We start from the raw sequence: 17,332 nt of genomic DNA on the forward strand, positions 1-17,332 counted from the left end.
CGTCCTACCTCCAGCACAAGCCCCCGGGCCGCAGCACAGCGCTCAGCCGCGCAGGCTCGGCCCCAAGACGTCCACAGTCGCTCCCTCCCAAGAGACTCTCCAAAACCACCGAGGCTGCCACAGCCGCCTGCCACTGACAGGGCCCAGGGGCGCAGCCAGAGCCCCCCGGGGAGCCACGTGCTCCCGTTGGTGTGGTAACCCTCCGCCAGTGCTCACCGGCAACGGCAACGCACAGAGCGGCAGGCGGCTGCCAGGAGCAGAGCAGGGTAGGTACGGGTGACGTTTGGCACCGCGCAGCAGCTCGCTGATGCTGTTACAGAAGAAGATGTGACCCCCTGGCAGCAGCAGCACCCATCACAGGAGCACCCCCACCCCGCTCACCAGCCCCTAGAGCTCAGGGCAGCAAGAGACCCTCCATGGCAGTTCCTGCTGTGGGTGGACAAAGAAAGTTTGGTGTGAAAAATGCCGATTTCCAGACATACGCATGCAACAGGCCTCCAGGACCTGGCAAAGAGCAAAACACGGGCCTGTTAGCTCTGGCACACAGCAGCAACACCTCCAGCGAGGGGAGGAAATGCTCTGGATCGTAAAGAGCCATTTTACTGCCAACGCTCAAATATTTCTGGTTAGCTCACAACAAACAGGCACATCCTTCTCACCTGTCCATCTCTGCGTGTGCCTCCCCTCCCTGCCAACCCACCCTGCAGCCCCCCAGCCCAGGACGGCGGCATACACGCCTTTCCCACAGGATTTCCCACCTGCCCTCGGGCTGTGAGCAGCTCGCTACCCAGAGCCAGCGAGAAAAGCAGGCAGCACCTCTGGGAAAGCAATCCAGGCCGGCCAGGTGGGGCGGGAGGCAGGTCTGCCATCGGGGCAGCTGCCTCCTGAGGGGGGGCACAGGACCTGCCACCACTTCACAGCAGGGCGAGCGGACCTCTCCCAACAGTGACTATGCTTCATGACAGAGCCAAGTTCACTGGACAGAGGTTTTTGGCTGCACAGCTCCTGGTTACATCCTTGCCTGTGCCTCCAAACTGCTGCGGAGTCCTGAAGCCCCTGAGGCACTGCCCAGCCCCGCGCCCTGCACTCACCCCCATGCTCTAGGAAGTTCTACCTGCTTTGGTGCTCCCCGTGACACCCAGCTCTCCCTTGCAGGAATCTCTCTGCTCTCCTTCAAAGTCTGTATCACTGAGGAAACAGTGGAGATGTGACTCCAAACAGGCTCCCCAGGCCAAGTTATCCAAGAACTGTTTACGAGTTAGGCCCAGTTACCATTCCCTGAGAGCTTGCAAAGCGATCACCGAGGCTGTTCACTCAGAGCAAAAGAGAAAACAATGCAGGCTGGCGTCTCGCTCGCCTTCCAAACCAGGGCAGCCACCAGCCGGACTGGGTTTGGACAACCTCACCGAGCAGGGTGCCACGCCAGCGCAGCCCAGCCCAGCTCCAGGGCAGGCTAGGAACCAACGCCTACCCAACACCACCTCATCCCAAGGAGAACAACCCTTCCCCGGGGGCAGGGAAAGGAGAGAGCCCACAGCACTGACTCACCCTGTCCGTCGGCTCCCTGAACCCCAGCGCACCAGCAAAAGCCCGTAGCCACTGCTGGTGGTGGCGTGCCTGGAGCACCGGCAGCAGCTGCGGTACCGGGTACTGGCCCCGCAGGTGCGCAGCCGGTGTCAGCAACCAGCCCCACCCCTGCCAACCACCCCTGCGCAAACCATGGCCCAGGGGAAGCGCTGGTTACCTTCTGCTCCGCAGCATCTGCAGACACAAACGGCCCTGTGCAGCGACAACAGAGAAACTGTCTGTTTGAGGCTGTAGGCATCACACAAGCGACTCTGACCCCACCTGAGGGGCTGGAGGGGGCAGGACTGCCACATATCATGCATGTGGCCTCCGCACAATGCCTCTTTTCTCCTCACTGGACCTGCAATTCACGTGGCAGCATGAATATCATGGGGTATGTATGTACAGACATCTCTGAGCATGGCATCAAGGAGCACCCAGAACGCTCCTGAAGTCACAACAGTCACATCTAAACACATCACGCATTCCTGTCTCAATCCTCCTGCACCACAGCTCAAGAGAGTCACCAAAGAAAGGACCTGCACTACAGCCTACCAGGTCTTTCAAGTCAACAACAGTGCTGGAGAAATTACCACAAACTGCCCACGCAGCCCAACCTAAACCAAGCTCCATTATTAATTCCCTGAAAAAAGTCCCAGTGGCCCCAGCTCCACAGGGAGGAAAAAAAGCAGCAGTGTTAAGCCAAGCAAGTTTGTTTTGCACAGAAGGCCAAAGAAAGCCACATGCTTACAGCAAAATACAGTATAGGACTGTTACTTGCTGTCAGCCCGCAATGTTCATGTGTGCTTTACAGAAAGTCAATCCTCATCATAAAAATTTCCATCAAAATGGGAATAAGAATCAATCATTTCTGACAACTGAAACTCTGTAAAAAGCATTTTAACGACTGTAATCAATCTCTTCCTTCCAGCATACAAAAGGAGACAAGTTTCTCAGCACTTCCTAAATTAAAACTGGTTTATTTTCCAGGGGTTTTTTTAATATAAAATAACATCACAAGTCTGCTTTTCACAAGGGGCTTACTAGAAAGAGATTCTATAAAGTATCCTTGAAATCTATATTCATGCACATACAAAAATCCAGAAACTGAAGAAGAATCAGGGCTGCTGCCACATCTCCACTTGCTTTCCAGAGGGTGAAATTGTTCACTTGGGAAAAGCTACAGCAACCCTTGACGTTTCAGGTCTTCATAGGTCTTCTTATTCACGACGTTCCCACTGGAATCCTCGTATTCCTCCTGGAATGGAACTAACAGTTTAGAGACACGCGGACACAGCCTGCCTCAGGCTGTACTACAGCATTTCAATCTTATCTCCAGCACCACCCGCTGAACACAACCACCCTGCCAAGAACCTCTCTACATGGAGGCACGCACCGCATCTACCAGCGGGCTCCATGAGAAGAGCTCAGCCAGAGTCAGAATAATTACAAGCTACACTACAGGCTGTTATGTCCCACAGGTACCTGCGTACTGTTGAAAAATTGTTTTGAGACAGAAGTTTAAGAAAAAGCATTAGTACGAGTGACCACACTTCTCACAACAGTTTCTTTTTCTTCTCACACAACAAAGATGACATTGGTACTGCAAGCCAGGGTATTAAAAGATTCTTACACAGAGGGCTGAGTCCATCCCATCAGAATTACCCTCCAGCACGGCACAAGAAGCGCTTTTCATACATCACCACTAACAGGAGCCGTGCAACCAGCAGTGTAGGCTCCCGCTTATCTCTCCAGCATGCAGAGGACCCTCTTAGACACTCTCATGACAGAGCCAGACAGGTCACGCAAGGTAATTGGGGGGTTTCCCATGTACACAGGGCTAGAGACATCCAAATACCTCCAACATCTCACCTCTGTATCAGGCTGCCATCTCTCCGAAGCCTTCTGTTGTTTCAGTTTTGCCCACACTGTAGATAAAAAGTCATACAGGATCTGAGGCCATTTCCAATGAGATACTATTTTTTAATCTAGTAAAATATACACATGATGGGGTTTTTTTCCCCCTTTTAAAATACCGTCACTTCAGCAACCCAGGAATATATCTAATATCCATTACAAATTTCTCATCCCTCTGTATGGTTTACTGAAAGGCACAGAACTAAAGCAAACAAGGCTTTAAAGTGATTATCCAGGATGGGACACAAGAGACAAAGGTCCAGAAACATTACTTCAGAGATGCAGCTCCAAAGGAACAACAGTTTTTGGGAAATCAAGGCTTTACTTGTTTGGTTTCTTCTAGGCAAGAATTAATTTACTGCCAGGAAACCACAACCTTTATCTGCTAACCTGAGTGGGGCAGATTCAAGAAACAGCCTCTGCAAGAGGTAGCCTCTCAAAACATTGGCACAGTTTAGCCGCTTTAACTTATAATCACTGTTAAGTCCCAAGTCCTGTTAAGGCTTTCAAAATCCGCTCTACCATTTCTGAAGTTTTTTTTCTGGCTTCCCCATGAACTTGTTAACAAACATCAAATGAGTAAGTTACATGGGATGATGTACCCACACTCTGCCTGAAGAAATGGTGGCCCACTGCACTTGGCTGAGATTTCATACGCAAAGCATCACAGACAAATAACTGCCAACAAATGAACACTTCGCTGGCAACCCCAGCAAGCATCTACTCCTGCAGGTATCCAACCAAGAAGACACTCTCCTTTTCAGAGCTGGGAGGGATGATCCAAGGAAGGATTATCCCACATGCACAGGGTTTCTTACCCTCTATCCTGAAACTAGTCTCTGGTCACAGAACAAGACAAATTTTTGGTCAGAGCCAATATGGGCGTTCTTATGCCACATTCCTCATTCTGCCGTCACTACTTACAGGACACTGCATCCTCAATCTGTGTGACGTTGGCAAAATGCGCAGTGTTGGGAATGCCCAGGCATCTCATTCCGTGAGCGTGTCGCCACTCCTGGGGAGAAGAGGTAAGAGGTCAGTGCATGAGAGGGAATGCCACTTCATCCACAATGCCAAAAACTACACGGCATATTAAAATCTGGACATATTGAAACAATGTAGGAATCAAAATACAAATCTACCAGTCCTAAGAACTTCCATACAAATATTTTTTCTGTATTTTACACAGTGTCAATACACTGGCAGTCAAGAGGCACTCTGCACCAATCAGACCTGGATACTGCAATTAGTGTTCAAACAAGAAAGGACTGCACAAAAACTGGCAGAAGAGATCTTAATATGCCCTACAAAATGTATAGTTCCAGTTGCATAGCCCTGCAGCATCATCCCAGACCATACATTAGAAGCTGAAGAAGTGCCACACGGGTACTCCAGTGACTCAGCTACTTACTATAAAGATTATCTGAACACAGTACTGATGTTTTTGTAGCAAAATGTTACTTACTGCAAAGTGACGCTGGAAAGCTTTGGGCCCTCGGTAGGTGTAGTTACCACAAATCTCACAATTGTAGTTGATGTTTAAACCATGTAATTTATACAACCAGTATGGGATTGGCTGTCAAGCAAAGAAAAACCAAGATGAGGACATGTGGCAAGGCAGGTTCAAATGGAAGAGCAGTGTGGAGTCAGTGAGATCTCCCGCTTTTCCAGACCTGACAATCTCAGTTACCTTGCCATCCCAACCAAGAGGCAGGTTTTTAGGATTATAAATTATTTCATTTTCTTCATCTTCACTCTCACTCTCACTGATCTGCTCTTCTTCCTCCTCCTCCCGCTCTTCCCCTGTCCGTGCTTGCTTACGCTGCACGTTCTCGTGAGTAAGGTGTCTCTGTTCCTATAGCATGAAAAAAAACAGAAGGAACTGTTCACACAACATGACAGCAACAAAGGGCGGGCAAAATCTTGCAGTGTGAAACACTTTTTCAATGTACAGAGGGAGGAGAATGGAAGACTGGTACGAAACAGAGAACTCTCATTTTACTCAGCCCAACAGCTTAAGTTTTTAGTATAACATTTCCTACTTAAAATGCATGAAAATCTTGTACTACCACTAGCACTTCCAAGATGACAAGCTAACGGCAACAGCCACCCTGCTGAAAGCTCTCACCCCAAAATGAAGCAAGGAATTAAGGCAAGCATCAAGACAGAACAAGTGAAGGTTTGCAATACCCTGAGAGTTAGCCATAAAATAGAAATTATCTACATTGATGTGCCACCTAGAAGAAGGGGAAAAAAAAAAAAAAAAAAGGAAAAAGACAGGCCTCCCCAAGGGAACATGTCACCTCTCTACCTCGGTCTGCGACTGACACAAGATACACCTGTTCACAAAAGCCTGCCAAGTAATTACCTAATGGAAATACAAATGTAATCCACCATATCCTACTTAATGACAGAAAAAGCTATCTGCTAACATGCACTTTAAAACATTGCAACTCTGGATGTGAAAATAACTTTTCTGGGCATGCTGTCCACAAAAGCGTTGGGTACAGATATGGGTAACCTTCCAGTCACTATTTGATGGTCCTGAAATAAAAAGCTGAAAGACAAAATAAAATCCTTACCCCAAGAACTTCTACATACTCATAAATCTGAGCTTCCAGGAACGCAAGATCTTTATTTCTTTCAGTGTCTCTGGAAATAGATAAAGAAACTTTATGAAGTCCATTCCAGAACTGCAAACATCATGTATACACTGAACTTCTAAAGAGAAATTTGACTTGTACACAGCAAGAAAACAGAAACAAGTACCAAAGAGCTCTGCGCACAAACGCACAAATTCAGCTCTGATATCTTCCATTTGGTTCGGGACCATTTGGTCCAACATAAAAAGCTTCTAATACTCCAAGAATCTCTCTGTCACGACATCTACAGAATACTTCTCATCCAAGTGAAGAGAAAACCACCAACCACAGAATGACCTTTAAGAATTCACCTTTTGCTTCCTTTTGTCTTTGGATTCTTAGCAAACAAGGAAGGATCAAGTGCTTCTAGGGATTTGCCTTTAGTGCTAAAAAGTCTCTGAGCACGCTCTTCCAGAGTACTGTGGAGAAACGGGGAGAAGATGAGTCCAAACCATAGTTTTACGTTTCCCAAGAACTATTTGAATTTAGGCAACAAAATTCTAAATTTAGCTTTTAAGAGATCATGAGTTTTCCTATTATCTTTGTCTTCATTCCTTACGCCAAACTCTTCTATACAAAAGACTTCAGTACAGGACACTTCCCAAAACGGTAGATTCACAGTATCCCCTGACTGGTTCTCAGTGTTCTGTCTTTCAAACACCATTAAGGTAATTCTTGTACAATAGAGACAACAAAACAAGTATCCCATAAAGTAATGCAAGACAGGAAGACCTCAAAAACTGAAAAGGAACCATAAAAAGACAGCATCTTACCCGCCACATTTTAGTCCCAGGGCCAGTAAAGCTGATTTTAACCTGTCCAGTCCCAGGGAGGCCAATTCCTGATCAATTAAAGTAAATGGCAATAAAAGGAGCTATTAAACAAATACATTTTTATTGTATGTCCATTTTAACTCATTAAAAAAGAAAAAAACCCCAAGGAATAGCATTCAAGAAAGGTCTGTCAAGGGTGCGTCATTTCTTACTGAAAAATGAGGAATGTGACAAGCGTAACCAGATCTTTCAGGTTACATCCCCCTAATGGGAGAAATTAAGTCATCAGCATAATCAAAAGTTTTATCTAGAAAGCACAGAGCCAGAGACAAAAGCACAGCAAGTAAAATTATGAAAAGAAACAAAATGACTAAGCTTCCACCTGCTCAAAATTTAGCACTAAGCACAGAGGACTGAAAACATACCTCCCAAGAGGAAAATGCTGAGAGGTCCAGGTGGGCTCCAGCGTGAGTGAGAGCACTGCTGGTCTCTTTCTGCCAAGAAAAAACAGATGCAAGATCTTGGTGACATCCTACAACACTTCATGCAATGCAATATTCTGCCCTCGAGAAAAGCAGTTCATTTGACAGAAAAATTCTCTCACTAAAATGACCAATGGAACAACAGAAAAGATACAAAATCAGCAACCCTTAAAAAAAGGTTTGTTTCAAAGGGGTTATGTTGGTTTTCAAATTCAAGTTAGCATTAAATTGCATCTTTGTGATACACAGCTACACACCTCGCTATAAGATGTAACGTCAGTGATGACTTTACACAAATGATTCACAGAAAACCTATCACAATTACAGCAGCATTCACACGGCATTAACAACTGCTCACCGGCCAGCCAGGGAACGTTCCGTTTTCCCACTTCTTCTCAAACTCAGTTTGAATTTTCCCAAAAAGTTCATTCTGGTCCAGTAACGGTTTCACACGATCGGTGTAATCCTGCAGGTACTCAAGAAGCATTTCAAGGTACCTGGCACAGTAATCACAAGCACAGGTAGTTCAGTATCAGCCTCTAACATATTTCTCTAAGCACATCTTTGGAAAGTATTTTCCCTCTAGTACTCCAAAGGGAAGTCATCAAGATTACGAGTTTTCAACGCACAATTTCTAGATGCAGCAGTTACAAGGATAACTTAAAAGGTCTTTCCAGAGTAGAATGCAACTTCCCACATTTTTGGTGTGCTGTGTGTTTTCTCAGGGCTCAGACACATGACTGAGTTACTATAGCTCAGTGACCAGGCTTGCATGAGTTGAGTTTGACTGTTAATTATATTCTTAGCAGCTGCACATGTAAGAAGCAAATTCCTTCCCATCAACTGTCATAAAAGCAGCAGGCAGGCAAAAAGGCTCACCTCTTATATTCAGCATTTTTTCTCTCCTTGGGAATATCAAAGAGTTGGTCAAATGTGGATAAGTAAGTGATATAATCCAATTTCTAGGGACAAAAAAAGTTTTGAGTCAAGCTTTATACACATGCAGCCAAATTAACATCTAGTTTCCCACTATCAGACCAGAAGAAAAGCACTAGCTCTTGCCATTATTCTGGACTGCAGAGGCCTGGGGTCCTCCGTACACTAACACGTTGCCTCAGACACCTATTAGTCCTCGGCAGCAGCAAACAGTGGCTTTTTACAAGGCCCTCATCACATTAATGACAGAGCGATCAACTCAAGAGAGCAAAAGAGGAGAGTTGAGACACAGCATTCAGAATTCAGATGCTGTCAAGCAGTATGTGCAACAAAGTGACTTCAACACTGCTACTTGGAAATAAATTTACCTATGTAAGGACCCCCACCCCCAAATAACCATGAACCAACCAAAGAAAAACCCTGGCCTTAAGCACTGAAGCTGCCCAGACACATACAGCCATTTACCTCTGACGATTTTAGATTAATGTACTTGAGGTAACAGTCATGCAGATCTAAGTATCGTCCATATCCTTCTTCGTCTGTGAACTCCACCAGATCTATAGGAAAGATCACAAAGAGCTTTACTATGAGCTTAATCTCCTCTATTTGTTATACATATGCTTTAGAACTTGAAAAGGATTAACTGTGGACTAATCTATGCTTCAGGAAGATGCTGACAATGCAAGTGAGATATTCAGTGACCAGGCAACTGAGAGCTTCTCTCCGTAGGCACAGCAGAATGTTCCTCAAAAGGAGCACCACTACTGTGCAATATTCCAGGGGCTGCAGTTCAGAAGAATTTAAATGACAAAAGGAACAATTTTCAGAAGTCATTTAGTAAAAGGGAGGTGGAACTCTGAAATGTGCAAAACAGATCAAATAACTCATTAAATAATACCTCAAGCAAGCACCATGTTTTCACTTAAACTGACTAGCCTCAGAAAAAAACCTACAAACTTACTTTGAGCTTCTTCACTCGGGTTATCTCTGGCCTTCAACAGTTCCTCAAACTCCACTGACATCGGAACACAGATCTTCAAGTACAGACAAAAGTTATAGAAAAAATGGTTACTTCAGCTAATGTCCTAGAATAATTAATATCAAATCACGATAGGTTGCATCAAGAAAACTGCTAACTGAAAGGTATCCAAGCACTTCTTCACCATGCACCAACAAAAAAAGTCTGATTTTAGCCAGCATGAAATAGGCAAGACCAAAGGCCAGCGCAGCAGCAGAACACTGAGCTAACACACAACAAGCAGAGAGCATGGTCAGCATCTTGCATCTTCCCCTATTCACACGACTCTCACAGGAGCCCGTCTCTGAAGCACCACCTAACCTCCAACACCTTCTGTTCTCAAGTGACATTTTAGTGTACTTAATACTGGTATATTACGGCAATTAAACTGGGGGGGAAAAACCCCAGTCTATTATAGGGATGAGGCCAAACAGACCACAAACCACTTATTCTTACCAAGCAGATAACTACTCACCTCATTTGGGTGCTTCCGGTGAAATTCCTTAATTTGTTTCAATCTGTTGTAGAATTCTGCAAATTCATTTGGCCCTGAAATGGCACTGAGTTCTTCCTTCCGTAAGCTGTGCGTTCAAGAAAACAGACAGATTAGAAGTGGAAAGGAAAACACGTTGGCTGCGTTTTGGTCACACAAAGCTCCAGTAAGACTGGCTGCAAACCTCACAAGGTCACATCAGATCTCACAGTCTGCCTGGTTTACGGTTGGAGGCTGAGGGTCATATCTCCCACTGAACACACCGTAGCCTCCACTTAGAAACCTTCAAGGCAACTCAGGTCCTCCCCCCAGGACTTACAAAAAAAAAAAAGAACAAAAGGTGTATACATAGCATGTACGTGTCCAACATGCAACATGGCTCCTGCTCTAGCATGTTTAGTCTCCAAAATTTGATTTCTGGTGTTGCACGCCAGTGTTACTGCCCATATATTTACAGCTGACTTAAAAAAGCCCGCCAAGTCCTTTGTCCGCAGAAGGTGCCCAGCAGATGCTCCGCTGCACACACTGGACGGGGTGTTTGTGTCAGCACTTACCCGTCCTTGTCGTCGTACAGGTCTCTCAGGTTGCCGCTCACCTCCATGTACCTCTGAAGAACAGAAAAGAGCCCCAGACGCCCAGGGACGTTACCGCGGTGAGACCCGCTGGCTCCGGCAGCACCGGGCAGAGGCCAGGCCCACCCCGCTCCCCCGGCCCCCTGCACTCACGTCCTGCATGGCCCGTGTCCGGTGGTCCGAGTTGATCTGGTCGCGGAGCTGTGGGGAGAGGAGCGGGGGACGGGGGGGAGGGAGGGAGAAGGGGAACGGGATTAGCGTGGAGCGGGATTAGCGCGGAGCGGGGGCGGCGCGGAGCGGGGCTGGCGCAGGCCCGGGGTTGGCGCAGGCCCGGCGCCCAGACGCACGCACGCACGCCCGCCCTCCCCGCGGCCCCGGACGCACCGTAGACTTCTTGGTGAGCATCTCCTTCACCATCACGTCCATGAGCCGCTCCCGCTCCTCGTGATAACGCCGCTGCTGCTCCAGGATCGTCTCCATCCTCCCGCCCGCCGCCGCTGCCGTTGCCCGCCGCCCGCTTCCGGTCCTGCCTGCGCCCCGCCGGAAGGCCCCTGCCCGGCTCGTGTCCCGCCAGAAGGTTCCGGCCCGGCCCGCGGCCCGGCGCGGAGGTTCCGGCCCGGCGGCGGCGCTCGGCTGCGGAGCGGAGTGACCAGGCCCGGTGCCCAGTGCCCGATGCCGGGACGGAGGGGCCAGGCCCGGTGCCCGGTGCCCGGTGCCGTGCCAGGTGCCGGGGTGGAGGTGTCACGACCGGGGCTGGCAGCGGCTCGGCCGGAGCCGCCAAGGGGCCGCCGGCAGGAGGCGGCTGTGGCCTGGCCGTGCTCGTGCGGCCCGGAGCCGCCTCAGGCTCCTCTCGGTCCCGCCGGGCACCCTCAGGACGAGCCCCGGGCGTCAGGGCCCGGCACGGGCCTGGCTCGCTGCGCGGCGGCGCCGTGCTGCCGGCTCGGCCCCCAGGCCCCGCCAGCCCCGCGGCTCCGAGCGGAACCCTCCGGAGACTGGGGGCATCCACCTGGCTCTGACAAACCGGCCCGGTGCCACCGGGAGCTGCCCAGGCAGAGCCGCAGCATGAAGTGACAGCTGGTGGCCCTGGCATGGCCCTGCTGCACTCAGCCATGGTGGTGGCATGTGCCACCTCTGCACAGATGCCACATGGCTGCAGAGGGGCCCGCGGAGATCTGAAAGCAGCCTCTCTGCAGATGGGGAGCTGGGGAGAAGGGGGTTCTGCCGCCAGCATCTCCCCCCTCACACAAATAACCTGCACTGCAGCTTTGGGCACAGCATCACGGCTCAGGCTGCAGCCTGACGGTGCACCCAAAGGAGCAGCTCGATTTTTACTGTCCCATCTGCCCGCTGAAGAAAACAGCAGTGGGACTGAGGCCAGCAGGAGAGGGATCTCAGTGCAAGAGCAGCTGCTGGAGGACATGACAGGCCTGAAGACCACAGTGGTAGCCACCCAGCACGCTGCAGCCATGGCGGCAGGGCCAGAGGAGGGTAGGAAGGCAGGGCTCTGGCCAAAGCCCACATCAGAGGAGGCCTGAGGAGCTGGAGGCCCCTGAAGCACGTCCCTGGCATTTCTGTGGCCTCAGCTGCAAGTGGCTAGTCTTTCTGTTGCCAGGGAGAGACAGATCATTGTGTAAGTGCTGGAAAAGCAACAACAAAACCAAAGGTGCTGACAGCATGACCTGGACAGAATCTGGGCACTGGAGCCGCAGAGGGTCTTGCAAAGCTCCCCAGCACCCCTTTTCCCACCATTTCCACAAGTCCTGTTATTAACAGGCTCAGTGTCCTGCTGTGGCCTAGCTCTGGCAGCACACCCTGTGCCCCTTGCTGCTGAGGCCACAGGGCCATGCTGGCCGGGACCCTGGAGCCCCATCCAGGTGGGTGTGCATGGACCGTCCTCCGCTCTGCTGCTGGACGACTCCGCCACAGAGCGTGGCTCCCGGGGGCAGTGGCCAGGGGAGAGGGTGTCTCACTGGGAGCCTGTGTGTGTCAGCCCGGGCATAGGGGACTGGTAGCAGCAGTGCTCAGGACCCCCCTTGCCTCACAGGTGCCCCTTGCTCTCCAACACAGGGCCAGGCCCTGGAGTCGTTTGTCCACTCTGCAGGAGGGGACACGAGTCTGATAGTCAAGAGAGAAAAGGGGCTGGAGAGAGGACCCCAGCAAGGGGCAGGCAGACCCCTGTGGGCAGGAGCAGGGCTGGATCCCCGCGCACGGGGCTGGCTGCAGGCACAAGGCCCTCTGCAGACATCTTTCAGCAGAGAAAAGGGTTGCCACTGTGGCAACTGCTTACGCTTCCTAGTCTAAATCCGAGTGAAGGAGAGAGTCGTGTTGTATGAGGCCATTAGCTTAAATTATACTCGCGTAGTTAGCAGTCACCAAGAAAATGCTGTTTAATGAAAGCAGCTGGGCTCCGCGCTGCCCAGGCCGGCAGAGAGCTGGGGTGGGTGAGCAGCAGTTGCTGCCGGGAAAGGAGGGGAAGCCTCTTGCCCGGGAGAGCTGTGACACCGCACAGCCCAGCCTGCCTGCCAGCAGTCCTGCCTGTCCCCCTGTGGCAGCGGCTGGACTCTGGCACCACAGCAGCCCAGCCTGGCCCCACTGGTGGGGGGGGGTCTGCAGGCAGGAGCCCTGCTGGCGGCTGCCTTCCAAGCCCCTCCGGGCCTGCCCGCAGCTCTCCCCAGCACTGACCGTACCTGGTGGCACAGGCTGCCCCAAGATGCTGGTGCTGGGTTTGGGATCAGGTCTGGCCCCAGCCTTGGAGGCACAACGACTGCCCAGAAGCAACAGCAAAGTGAAGGCAAAGTTGAAGGCAAGAGGCACTTTTGAAGCCATTCCCATCTCTGCAGACAGCAGCCTCGGGGCAATCGAGGAGTAGGAAAGGGGCTGGGCTGGTGTCAGAAGGTGGGAGAGGGGGGAATGGAAGAGGAAAAAGTCAAATAGATATCCAAAAGTCCTGTTTTGAACACTGCTAGAGCGGCTGCTTTCCGTAGTATCGTGTGTGCACTCTGAAGCAGCCTTGGCATCTCCGGGAAACTCAGCACAGCGTTCGGCCTGGCAGCACGAGTGCCTGAAGCCCACCTACCCATGGACCGCTGCTCCGAAACTCACCCCTACGCTGCGTGCAAGCGTGGGGCATGTAGACAACACCCCCACCAACACCTCCAGCCCGCACAGCACCCCTCAGCCATGCACCCACATGCTGCCCCCGCAGACCTGCGCCCTTCCCCTCTGCCACCGCATCGCTGCCCAGCGTACGCAGCAAGGGCAGGGAAAGCAGGAAGGTGCACTTAGAAGTCTGTGTCATGGCTTTAATTAGCCTTATCAAAATGGTTATGAGCTTGCTTACGTAAACATTCACGCTGCGCGTTCTAGGACCCGTCTGGAAGCAGAAGGCAGTCCTCATCAGGGCCCCAGCAGGCCGGCCTTTCGGGGAGCGCCGCTCTGCAGGGCTTGCCTGGGGACAGGGCGGGCAGCACGCGCATCCAGCCCATGCAGCACCGGGCGCTGGGCGCCGAGGCAGAGGGTGCCGTGACTCTGAGCTACCTGCAGGCCTGCCGCCACCGTGGCTTCCTGAGGAACCTCCGGAGCCCCAGGGAGCCGGACAGAGCTCGCAGGCAGGCTCGCTTAGCCCTGACACAGTTGTTATCCACAGCATGTGGCTTGTAACATCACCTACAGCTGGGCCTGAGGGGAGGGCTGGATGCAGGGCAGGGAGGGACCGCCCAGGCTTGGCACCGCGGGGTGTCCCTGTCACCTGCGCCAATCGCAGCCCCATGGCCAGCACCCTGCACCCACCCCGGTAGAAGCCCCTGTGCCCCTGCAGCCAGGGGACAAAGCCTTCCCCAGCCCATGCAGGTGGCATGCCAGCGGCTGGCGGAGTGACAGGCTCCAGCAGCTTCATCCCATCATGAATCAGAGTCCAAACTGGAACATGCCTGAAGGAAACAAGCCTGTAGGATTGGGCGCGCACCCTCGCTGCCTCTCCCGGCTCAGAGCTGTTGCCCTTGGTACCTGGGAAGTGCAGACGTTTGTGGCCTGACAGGCTTTCAACAACATGACTGTGCTTGAGTGACACGATCCTGGTGGAAGTCCTCCCACAGAAACTGTGGCTGCAACCTTCCACTTTCACTTGGATTTTAATTGCCTTCTTCAGATCCACCCTAAATGCCAAGGAGGGATCATGCCAGTGCCTTGCCCCCACTTTGCCAAGTGCAAAGCTATAATTAAATTTTAACTTGCAAATAAATTATTCATATTTTTCTACCAAGCATGATAAATTATTTAAGCCAAAAGCAACAACAAAAAAATTTGGCCTAATTATGGCAGACAAACATGATCCTGCCCTGGGAAAAGCCAATTCACGGAGGAAAGAATGATACTGAAGGTAAGAATATTGTCTTTAATTACTCTCTTGCACTACAGGCTGCCCCAAAGTACGTCATTTCTTCCTCATGAATGCCTGTCTAAAAATAAAAACGGAGATAAGATTCTGAACTTAGTGTTCTTCCATTTCCCCTTGCATGAAACTTCATCCCTGGAAAGGGAAAGAGTTGAAACCTAGCAGTGTCACATCCAGCCACATGGCCTCTTTATTTTGGGCCGCTGGCATTAGCAGGGTTGAGGTGGATCAAGACCAGCCAGAGCGTGGCCTCCCTCCTCCTCACCCCAGGAATGGCAGCACACCCGGGAGAAGCTTGCTCCGGTGGGAGAAGCTTGCTCCGGGAGGCGATGTTCCATGCCGGGGCAGCCCCTGCAGCCCCTCGGTGCCTCCTGCTGCAGCAGCAGCCTTTGTGCTGGTGGCTGTGGGATTTCTCGTGATTTTTCTGGAAGGAAAAGTGGGATTATGGGAGGAAAAATACTTGTGCTGAGCTACCGCACCTTCCCCTCCTCCCTGTGACCTTCACTAGGTGCTGCCCTGGCTGGGTGGGGACAGAGGGACAATGAAAAAAGGCCCGGGGGAGCATTCATGGGATGCCTGCAGGGTTCAGCCTGCCTATAACTGCATCCCTACCTCCTGATCCTGGGACAAGGGAGAGCTGTTCACCCTTCGGCACCGGCTCTCCCACTAGCCCTGGGACCTGCCTGAGCCTCCCCACTGGTCACCCAGGGGGACGCAGGAGCAGCCTGGGCAGGTCCCTGCCTGGTTTGGGGAGCTGGACATCACCGGCACAGCAACCTGAGCGCTGCCTGAACCCGTGTGCAGCCACAGCTGGAAAAGGGGCCAGTGCCAGCAGCCAGCTGGGAGCTAAGTTAGCTCTTCCCTCCCGCCTGGCCGCAGGCAGCAGCAGGCAGAGCCAGGCAGCTCCCGTCAACTCTGGGCCACCGGCACACGGCTGTACCCGACGCACCAGTGGCTCAGCTTTCCTCCAGGGGAACCTCTGGCTGGAAAGAGAACAAACCCCTGGGAGCCAAGCTGCTGCCTGCGGTGAGCCTGAGCCAGGGGCAGCCACGTCGGTCCCCAGCGGGGAAGCACCCGGCGCGGGCACCGCTGCACGGCTGGCAGCGAGCAGCCATCGTCACCGCTGAGCTAATGCTTCTGGTGGCCTGGGCTGGGACACAAGGCTGCTTCCAGGCACCAGGGAGCATCGGGTCCCTGTCCCCATCCCTGCACCAGCAAGCCCACGGCAGGGCTCCGCTCCCAGCCCAGCACTTCCCCTGGTGCAGGGCAAGCAGCCCCTTGGGGACACCTCGCCGGGGCCAGTGCAGGCTCTGCCCGTGGGGGCCGCAGATCCAGCTCCCGATCCCACCCTGGTGGAGCAGGCGAGCACGGCTCGGGCATGTGTGGTTATTGCTGGGGCCTGTTTCTACACCCCCAGCGCTGCCCTGGCCCCCTAGCCGGTTCTCCTGCTCCCACCTCACCCCAAGCAGCAGCCCAGCCCTGCCCCCCACCCCCCCACCCCCAGTTTGCCTGTACTTAACAATATTTTCATGACTGCTTTAGATCCACTCTGGGAGTCTCGGGGGGATGGTTGTGCATGACATCACCCTCCCCCTCCTGTAAATCAGGCACTGGGCCATGCACAGCCATGACCCATTCATGACAGGGATAAAATCCAGATGTTCCAGCACTACGTGCAGCTGGGTCGTTTCCTTTTTTGGCTAAAAACGTGAGGCTCTGGAGGCTGGCTGCAAGAGGAGCCCGGGGGCCCTTTGTACAGAATCCTTCTGTGGTTAATCCCTGGAAACAGCGCAGCAGGAACAAGGGTTTGTGGTGCTTCTGCTGCAGGACGGGCTTGGCTGGAAACCTCCAGGGCCAGAGCGGCAGCAAAACCAGAGCCCAGGTCACAGGGCAGCAACAGCAACAAAAATCTCACTTGAAAAACCCCGTCAGCTGCCAGAGCAGGAGCCTGCGATGGAGCCAGGAACGTGCACACACAGAGCCGGTGCCATGGTGCCACATGGGCTGTGCCGGTGGTGCCACCGCTGCAGCACCCGCGGGAGCCGAGCCGCCATGTGGGGCACGAAGGGGCGCTGGGGGCCGGGGCAGGCGAGCCCAGGGGAAGTCGTGGCACTGTTAGTAAATGTAAAGGAATCTGTGGAAAATAGTTTCAGATGTTAGGGGAATAAATGGCTCCCCAGCTGATAAAAGTGAGTAACGAGCACGCACGGCTTTGGGGAAGGCTGCCAGGAGAGTGCTGCTACCCCGACTCCAGACTACAGCAACTGCCCCACTAACCCTCCTCCCCAGAGCCTACATGCGCGGACCGGGCAGTGCGTATCGCAGGGGAAGGAAGCTCGTCCGCACAGTGGGATACGATTCAGTATCGCAGCGATCCAGACCAGCTCCCGCAGCAGCGCAGCATCCTGGCTACTGCTGAGCCCGGCGGCATGGCTCCCGTGTGGCCCCTGCTCAGCCCCGTGCTGCAGGACAGCCCAGGCAGACAGCGGGCACGGACGGACAGGCAGCCCTGGCACCAGGCACCCGCTGCAGCCCCACAG

At 52.5% G+C, this 17,332-nt stretch overlaps 1 protein-coding gene across 1 annotated transcript; it reads right to left on the reverse strand.

The window, feature by feature from the left end:
- Window positions 1-2,526: 2,526 nt before the first annotated feature.
- On the reverse strand, window positions 2,527-10,936 carry SF3A3 (splicing factor 3a subunit 3). Its single transcript, XM_037379746.1, has 17 exons — window positions 10,784-10,936; window positions 10,553-10,600; window positions 10,382-10,434; window positions 9,810-9,915; window positions 9,278-9,350; window positions 8,782-8,873; window positions 8,260-8,342; window positions 7,739-7,877; window positions 7,324-7,392; window positions 6,899-6,966; window positions 6,437-6,544; window positions 6,066-6,135; window positions 5,174-5,338; window positions 4,949-5,059; window positions 4,408-4,498; window positions 3,439-3,494; window positions 2,527-2,824 (listed from the first exon to the last, which is right to left on the reverse strand). The coding sequence occupies exons 1-17, from the start codon at window positions 10,877-10,879 to the stop codon at window positions 2,747-2,749; spliced, it is 1,506 nt and encodes a 501-aa protein (XP_037235643.1). The 5' UTR covers window positions 10,880-10,936; the 3' UTR covers window positions 2,527-2,746.
- Between the last annotated feature and the right edge of the window lie 6,396 nt (window positions 10,937-17,332).

Source organism: Falco rusticolus, chromosome 3 (assembly GCF_015220075.1).
Source record: "Falco rusticolus isolate bFalRus1 chromosome 3, bFalRus1.pri, whole genome shotgun sequence".
Classification (NCBI taxonomy): Eukaryota; Metazoa; Chordata; class Aves; order Falconiformes; family Falconidae; genus Falco; species Falco rusticolus.